Raw genomic sequence first — 9285 nt, forward strand, 5'->3', positions numbered from 1 at the left:
ATGCATTATGTAGACATGTATTCGACTTATCACATTATAATGACCTACTGAAGTTTAAAGAACATTTTGCGATATCGACATACAGCAGCTACCAACTGCTTGACGACACAAGCCTTGTGCACAGGATGCTATGAAGAAGTCACGTTTCTGGGGTATAAGAGAAATTTATATAATTAAGTTTTTGGAGATTTTGGACTGATGTGTTACACAGCGCCACAACCATCGTCAATGACTTTTGGGTGAATGATGCTCTTCCCTGCAGAGTTCACAGACTTATAGACCTATAGTAGTTTCAAGGAACCGTTATACCAGTTCCCCATTAATTTGTCGGCCACCTGTATCCATGTGGTCCCTCAGAGTCACCAACTCTTCCAGCTCTATGTGTGTGTGTGTCGGGGGGGAGACAGGAGCAGGGATGTGGCATCAACATGACACATTCCACTGGAAGCAGCCGGCGAAACACAGTTTGCTGTCACATCGACCAGCGTAAACAATGTCGGAAACCAAGCTGAACAAACAAACAGATACACAAGAAAGCACACAAGGACACCATGTTTGCTCAGGCAGGAAGCAATGCTCGGGGGGGCTCGAACCAGACAGGTTGCTGAGGATTTCAAAATAACAGCACGGCCAGATCAAGTATAGGTGCCTGGCCATCAGGGCAGCGAACTGACAAGAATAGCATCATTTTAACACTGGGAATGATCTGCATGCCCAACATGAACGAGAGTGGGACTGGAAGGCGGCACGGATATGTTTAGCGTGCACCATCCGAGAAAAGTCAACAGCCTTTTATTTTTAACTCCTCTCAGTTAACTAGTTTACATTCTCCCTTCGTCCTCTCTTTGCTCTGCACTTAGATGATGGATGGGGTAACTTCCACAGCCAAACACCCAGCTGTTCTGTTCCCCCCCCCCCTCCTTGCCTCTTTATTAATGCCAGCTCTCGGTTCCCATCTATCTTCTCTTCTAATGTCTCCTCCCTCAGCAGCTCAGACTCCTCTGTCTGCCCTGCCGTTCACCCTCATCACTTCTTTCATCCTCCCTTCCTTAATCAAAACCCAGGAGCTCGCCTCTAACAAACGGCCGCCGACCTTAATGACTATAATCATTAATCACTTTCGAAACTGAGGAGTAGATGATGTCCAAAACAGTTCTGTCACTATTAGTGTGAAAAGTGGTGGCAGAGCTACAGACAGCTCAAGAGAATTTCACAAACTTTTCCAGTGTGATTATTGGTCCTCCTGGTCCACATGACAATCTCAATCTGGAGATTAGCATGAGTAATTTTAACATTCTCTTCTTCCTGCTACTTATTTCTATTAGGGTTCTCCAGGGAGTTCTGTAAATGTTCTAATTGTTGTGTTGTTCCCCATGGTTTAGTCCAGTGCCTTATCAACCACAAACCAGGCATTTAGTTCCATTGCTTCACAGATGTGTATATGATATCAGTCAATGATCTGGAGCAGGCCAAAAGAGGCAATCTAATTTTTGATCTATGCAAGAACATTGCCAAAGCCAGACCATTTCTCTCAGAGGACAATTACACTCAACAATGCTCTGTTTGGACTTCCTGAAAACCTAAATAGACAACTTAACTGCAGATATTACTCTTAATCTTAAATAAATTCTCTGTAACCTATAGAATTAATTGATTTTAAGGTCACTGTTCTCGATTTGTTCCATTCCCTCTCATCCAATCTATTCCTCACTTCAGGTCTCAAGTCATCAGTGATATGGCATGTAATACTCTGGAACAGCCTCCCTGTTTAAAAAATCATATAAGTACATTTTATTCTATATTAAGCCTCCTGATTGTTTAAATATTTCTGTTACTTGTTTCATATTTTATGACAAATGCTGCACAGAATATTTCAGAATCTGTCCGGAAAAAAGAAACACATCCTTTTGCCCTTAAAAAGACCTGGATTTGTGTTTGGGGAAAAAAGTGATTATAAAAAGCCAAAAATCTACTTGTCATTTTCTGTAGCCTATATTTGGACTGAAGTAATGATATCCAGTACTCTTACTTGGCCTGACGTGCTCTTTGACTCTCTCAGCTGTCTCTGAGTGTGTCTGCGCGGCTCTCAGACAGCCCGACAGAGGGGCTCAGTGAGTGAGGCCATTACACAGGCTGTTATATTAACAAGGCCTGGCACTGAGAGGCAGCTGGTCCCGCTGGAGCAGACATGCACATTCCTGTCCCATCCCGGAGCTGTCTGACTCACTCTGTTGTGAGAGAGGAAATATGAAACAAGGCATCCTGAGCAACAGGTGGATAGTGGAGAGTGGGAGCTGGATGGGAATCCTGCCCATCCTGTGTCTGCCCAGCTTTCATTCCCACATGTCTGCAGTTACTGGACATTTACTCACACTTGCATAAAGAAATGTCACATTTCAAGTTTTGCTGACTCTATGTTGACTCTGGGAAAACACAGGCTTATTATCAGATGGTTCTAAGTGTGTATCTTCAGACCATCAATTAAAATTACAAATAACTTTGACACAGTCCTAAAAAACTAGCGCTGAGCCTGTTATATTTCAATATCAATATCTTATAATCTTTCGGCCCTTAGCTCTAAAGAGAGATCTATCCATAATAATCTGCTGATTGTCGGACCACCACAAACAAGGGGACAAAGTGCAAAGGGACTTAAATCATTACGATGATCGTATCGCTTAAATTCTCCTCTACAGCCAGTTACCGGCCACATGCTGCCTGAAGCTGAATTAATCCACCAAATAAGAGGTACACATGGCCGGCAGATGTTGGGTGCAGCCGGTCGGGCAACCAGCCGATCCATCGGTTACTCAGCCTTACAGAGAGAGCTGCAGTGGGTTTGGTTAGTGATTACGAGCTTGTGTGTTTGCCCTGGTGCTCAGCAGCTGCTCTGAGAGACGAGCGAGCGCTGAGCGAAGTGCAGATGTGTTCGCTGTAGGTGCTACTCCGAGCCGCCAATGGAGAAAATCTGGCTTCACTTAGAGAAAACTACTGCACACGTGGGACTTGTCATTACTCCGGGCATGAGTCTGTCATGTTTGCATGTCGGCTTTTGTTCCCTGCATGCCTTCCACAAATTTAGAACATTAAAATAATCTTGCTCTTTGTTGTACCTCATTACAAATACTTGTGGTTGTGTTTTTTTAAATTGCAAGCAGAATATTTGTGTTGGAATGCATTTTGGGGTTCAAGAATGTAATTATAGTGACTATTATGACAATTCAATGGTGGAATTGTCTTCCTGTGATAGGAAATGTATAATTTAGATACACAGGGCAGTGTGTGTGTGTGTGTGTGTGTGTGTGTGTGTGTGTGTGTGTGTGTGTGTGTGTCTGTGTGTGTGTGTGTGTGTGTGTGTGTGTGTGTGTGTGTGTGTGTGTGTGTGTGTGTGTGTGTGTATGCGTGTGTGTATGTGTGTGTGTGTGTGAGGTATGTTTGCTTTATGTTTACCCTGAGAGAGGTGAGAGGTGACAGAGAGTAGGAGAAAACAAATCTAAACTTAGACAAACTAAAAACTAGTGCAGGGATGAGCCACAGAGAGTAAAGACCTGTTGTCAACTGACTGTTATCAAGATCAACAAAGCTACTAAGTTTGATGATTCCCTGCTGCCGCTGCTACAGAGCACTGGTCACTTGTCTACTCAATATTTATTAATAAATCTCACTAAATTCAGAGCTGCACTTCTTTGGGCCCTTAATAACACATGCCAAGTGTTAAGCCGATAAGATGATGGGTTCTCAATATATATTTCCACAGATGGACAGACAGAGAGAGACAATTCCTAGATAGAAGATTGATGAATTAGCAGACTCTTAAATGCTGACGCTCCATAGTCCTCAATATCTGCATAAACATTGTTGTTGCGGTCCTCAGACAGTTGCAGCAAATCACAAACATTTAATTAAAATGGTTATCCGATCTGATGACTGACAGAGGACCACTGATTTAATGTTTTCATTAGCAAACAAGATGGCTGCCACCGATGACAAAGTTTGTCTAAATCTATAAAACATGATGCTACGTCCGGCTAAAGTTACACAAAAAACAACATGCAGGCTTTTAACCCAATCGCACGTCGGTGTCAAACACACTGACCTGCAACACACACACACAAGACAGCTGGACTATGTTTACAAGCCACAAGTTTTATTAGACCGTGTGTGTGTGTGTGTGTGTGTGTGTGTGTGTGTGTGTGTGTGTGTATAATTACAGGGCTACTAGATGAAACCACCACACAGTGTGGGTAGAGGTCACCCGTCTTTTATGAATAAATCTGAGTCTGAAATAACTCAAGAAAAGAGCATTAATTCCTTCCCTCCTTCCACCTTTACTCCCTCAATCCCTTCCCTGTTCTCTGACTACCACCTATCTCCCTTCCTTCCTTCCTTCCTTCCTTCCTTGTTCTCTGACTTCCTCCTGTTTCCCGTCCTTTCTTACTTCCTTGTTCTGTGACTCCCTCCCATTTTTCTTCCTTCCTTCTTTTGTAATTGCTGCTTGTCTGTTACGTGTGGAAGTGCCTCAGTGTACAACACAATTTGTTGCCAGTGTTAAAGTGATACTGCAGCAGAGCATGCAGCATGTTACTTAATGTTTCTCATGTCCTGACTGTATTTCTTTGTGTAATAACAATACACTACAGTATATGTTCCACCCCATTCTCTTCTCTTGATGTGGGTTTATCTTGTCTGGTCTCTTAGGACACACAAAATTCCACTTCAACCATCTAGCAAAAAGTAAAGCACTGATTATATTTTACTTATAATGTGTATACTGCGGTGGAGCACTGTCGGGTTCCTGATTCCTAAAAATATATAATCTACAGCTACTTTCAGACCTGCACTGAACTCTGAACTTTTCCAGAGGCACTGTACGTGAGAACATAAATGTCTGAGTCACTTCCTCCGAACATTTTCCGTAACTTTTCTTGCCAGCCCCCTAGTAACATGTCAGAGTTAGACCATGGGAAAGGCAGCAGGAAAATGTCACAGTGAGTGAATGGGCTTCATGATGTTTCGTTTCTGACCCAGACAATCTCCTGCTTCGCTCTTCATATGTGAAAGGAACACTGGAAAATGTCCAGACCCAATTTTTATGTTTGAAAGTGAATCAAGTGTTTCTGGGTAAAAACTGAAGCTTCACACAGCCACAGTCATTTGGTCTGCATTGTTAAAGCCCTCAATATATCATTTACATCACGTCCAAATGTTGTCAGTGAAGCAGGCCATATTGTTTTGATGTTTTAGGTTGTGTTTCAACCTAAAACATCAATGTATGTGTATGTAGATGTAGTTTTAAAAAAGCTGGGTGACAAATTAACTATTGACACTCAGTTCACTAGTTACTCTCTTTCCTGTGGTACTGTTCGCCTCCTCACTGTCAGCACCTGCATGGCAGCTCCATTCGGGTTCACCGGAGTACCAGCCACCCCATTGTTTTCAATGTGACCAGCTCTGTTTCATATTCCTCCTCCCTGCCCCTTCCTCCTGCCCTTCAAGTCCTCCTCCTCCTCCTCCTCCTCCTTTATCTCCAAATCCTCTATTCATCCAGAAAAGCCCCTGCCAACAGGACGGGGAAACCTAGCGCACCGTCTTTTCATGTAAACAAACCTGTTCCTTCTCTCTCAGCTCACTCCTTCTCCCTCTGCCTAAAGTTTTCTCTCTCTGTTTTCTCTTTGTCCGCATTCTATCCAACCCATTATCTTTTTCGGCCTCTCTCTCTCTCTCTCTCTCTCTCTCTCTCTCTCTCTCTCTCTCTCTCTCTCTCTCTCTCTCTCTCTCTCTCCCTCCCTCTCTCTACCTCTCTCTCTCTTTCTAGTGCCGGTGGTTAGTAGGCTTTACCGCACTATTGTTCTGGTATCTGCACATTTCCGGAGGCTGGTGCTTACAAAGGCCTCAGGAACACACTGGCTCACCCCCCACCCCCACCCCTTCACACACACACATACACTCACACAAACACGCACACACACACACACACACACACACACACACACACACACACACACACACACACACACACACACACACACACACACACACACACACACACACACGGACCTGCAAGAAAGGTGAATTACAGAGGATTTACTTTGTATCATGAGGCAAACCCTGATCCTGTTTCATGTTAAGTTTCCCGTCCTTCTATCCTTCCCACTTCCTTCCGTCCTCAAGAAGAATACTGAGCTGGCTCCTCCCTCAGCTTAACCCAACCACGCAACTTCATGAAAAGTAATTTGCTAAATAGCTCATAAATGTTTTTAATGAGCGGAAATGTTAACTTTTTGACTAATAAAAAGTTCATGTCAACAGGATACCTTTATCTTAAAATTGCATTTATTTAAGAGAATCTCTGCAGATGTACACAGAAACAAACACACACTCAATCAGTTTCTTAAAGGTCCTTCTTCCACCCCCACCCCAGGGAAGAAGAAAAGAAATAGAAAGTGAAAAGAGAAAGACAGGAATAGAGGCGCTGCTGCTTCTTTTGTCACCGTGATCAGCTTGAGACCTTTCACTCTCTCTCTCTGTCTCTCTCACACACACACATACACTCCAATTAACCCCGTCTCTGACCCGGGGGTTTGGACCCTTGACCTTGCAGCTCGTCCTCGGAGGCGTCCCGAGTCTGAACAGACAGCTCCCTATCTGTGTAATGACAGTGTGTGAGGTTTTTAAACACACTTGACATCAGACGCACTTGTTCACCTTCCCGCTCTAAAACATATCCTTGTCTCCTGTTTCCTCCACTGCTTCCTCTAATACTCACTCAGCTGATCCTATCTCTCTCTCTCTCTGACTCTTATTCCTTTCCAGATATTTTCTTAAAATTCTCAACCACATCATTTCACATCTCTGCCCTTTACCCTTCAACTGAGCAATCTTCGGATCTGCAATTACCAAAATGCAAAAATGCCAGTTGTTGGTGGAGTTTCTGTGCTACTGAGACGGCGTCAGGAGAGATGATGTGTACGACCGTTGGAATTTTGTGCTTGTCCGTCCACTGAGAGTCATGGACGAGACCAGCTACCTAACGTTCAGATAAATACCTGCCGCTGCGATGAAGAGATTCAATCACTGACCATGACTTGTGATATCCCTGCTTCACCTCCAGCCAAAGATTCAGTTGCATGTCGTTCTTCAAATATCTCTATCGCTCTCTCTTCTCTCGCCATGTCATTGAGTCACTATCAAATACAAGTGTACAATGGTCCAAAAGAAAACCAACAGCAGAAATATGTGCTCTCATATGAAATACACAAAACTGGTCTCACATTAACAGAAAAAGACTTAGAATGAGTAAGAAAATATTGTTTCAGGACTTTGTTGTTTTCGTCCCTCCCTTCCTCTTGTTTCATGAAATTACTAAACTGAAGATAAGTGTCTGACCCTGCACCTGCATCCAACTACCTTCTTATGATGTACACTTTTTTAGCGAAGCTCAACTGATCTGCAATGAGCTTTGTCATAAGGAGCAGCAGTGGGGATGGGAGTTGAAGTGTGCTGTGTGGGGACACTCTGGGTGGTAACAGCAGGCAATAACAGACTTTAACTGGAGCAATGAGCCCATTGTCTTTTAGCTCCAGGGAACAAATGCATTAGGATGTGTTTTATTGAGGGTCGTTACTCGGATAAATCTTGAGCTAGCTGATAGATCTGAGTGCACTAAGTGGGGCACGTGTCAGAAAGAAATACCTTTATGTACTTTTCAGTGTTGTTCTCTGACTTAAAATTTGTTTTTTAATGCAACTAATCCAATTTAAAAAAGCCTTTATCAGATAAGGTCCCATATTTCCCATATTCCTATCACATCATACATATACACACACACACACACACACATCCAGAGAGGTCTTGAGCAGTGCTGTAGGTATAGGTATGGAGTGAAGTGTCTCTATTTGTGGATTCAGCTGAGCTGTTTTAGGAGGACCATAAACAGTGAGACGCCACCCGCAGGGAGACAGGGAGAGAGGGAGAGACAGACAGGGAAAGGCAGGGATGACCCCAGAGACCAGGAGGGCACAGAGGGCCCTAAAAAAGAAACATCAGCTATCTTATCTCTGTGCAGGGAGACCCAGGAGCTGACACTGCCCCCGGCCTCACATCCGACACGTTCAGGCTACTGCTTTACCTAAGCTAGTGCACTGTGTGAAATAGAGTGCAGGTACTGAATATTCACATTGAAGATAACATACGCGGTCGTTCGATCCGGAAGTGAACGTGACCAATAGAAACTCAAAATAAGCTACGAATAAACTTCTTTTTGTTGTTGTTGACTCAAATAGCCTTTTTCTTATGGAACAGTTATGAACCCATAACATGGGCAGAAACAAAGCAAAGGAAAACAAATGGCACTCTAGGTTATATATCAAATGGACAAACTGCACGATAACAACCGTGATCCCCATCTCTATATTGTCCACTTTTGAAAAAAAAGCCTTGTTTATAATAATTTCTACTTTATTGGATTTAGTATCTCTATTTTGTATTCATATTTGGATTCTTCCTATAATTTCCTTTGCGTTGCTACTACCTTATGGTGCATTGTAATTGGTAAGGTACATCTTATCTTATCATGTCTGAGAGGTGAATAGATTTAACTTTTACACTGCAAAAATATATTCATCCAATAGCTTTGAACAACAAACAAGTGCGGCGTCCCCCAGTGGACTGAGACAAGACCTCTTTTCAAAGTATTCCCTTGCTGGACTGCCCTGGATCTTGAAATCATTAGACTACAAGAACATGCAGTAAGTGTGCAGTGAAATCACAAGATCAACATCTACAGACTTCAGAACACACGAATGTACAATGTTCCAGAGGCTGGTCAGACTGAAGCCCAGTGACCTGGAGACGCTTCGTTCACTGGAGGACTTCTGAGGATTTATCATGGAGCAGAAAACAGGGAGAGACTTCAAAGTGAACAGACTTTACTCACCGCAGAGCAGCGTCAACAGCGAGGCCCGCATCTCTGAGCGCACACAGACCAGTGGGGCTGGAGGCAACCTGCCGCATCACAGAGTTCAGATCAATACATAACCATACTCACATGTTCTTATATCATTCAAAGTGATTAAAACGTTTCTAAAAGTTTCCTTCAGGTTATTCCCACAGGCCATCAGACTGCTTCACTCTCGGAATATGCACAATAAGCTATCGTTACTTATAAACCACTAGTTATTATACCTAAATTTCTAATGATTTAAACTCAGGCACTTGATTGCATTTTGATCCCCTTTTAAAACTGCTGCTAGGTGTACCTGAGGAACGTCCCTTTGTTCCACTGTA

At 43.2% G+C, this 9285-nt stretch overlaps 1 protein-coding gene across 1 annotated transcript in view; it reads right to left on the reverse strand.

The window, feature by feature from the left end:
- The window catches only part of lamb2 (laminin, beta 2 (laminin S)), a 46228-nt gene that overhangs the window by 36675 nt on the left and 268 nt on the right, over nucleotides 1-9285 (reverse strand). Inside the window, exon 2 of the mRNA XM_061074740.1 lies at nucleotides 8936-9003. Within this exon, the coding sequence (XP_060930723.1) occupies nucleotides 8936-8966 (31 nt within the window). The 5' untranslated portion in view covers nucleotides 8967-9003. The remainder of the gene's footprint in view (nucleotides 1-8935; nucleotides 9004-9285) is intronic.

Source organism: Limanda limanda, chromosome 7, assembly GCF_963576545.1.
Source record: "Limanda limanda chromosome 7, fLimLim1.1, whole genome shotgun sequence".
Classification (NCBI taxonomy): domain Eukaryota; kingdom Metazoa; phylum Chordata; class Actinopteri; order Pleuronectiformes; family Pleuronectidae; genus Limanda; species Limanda limanda.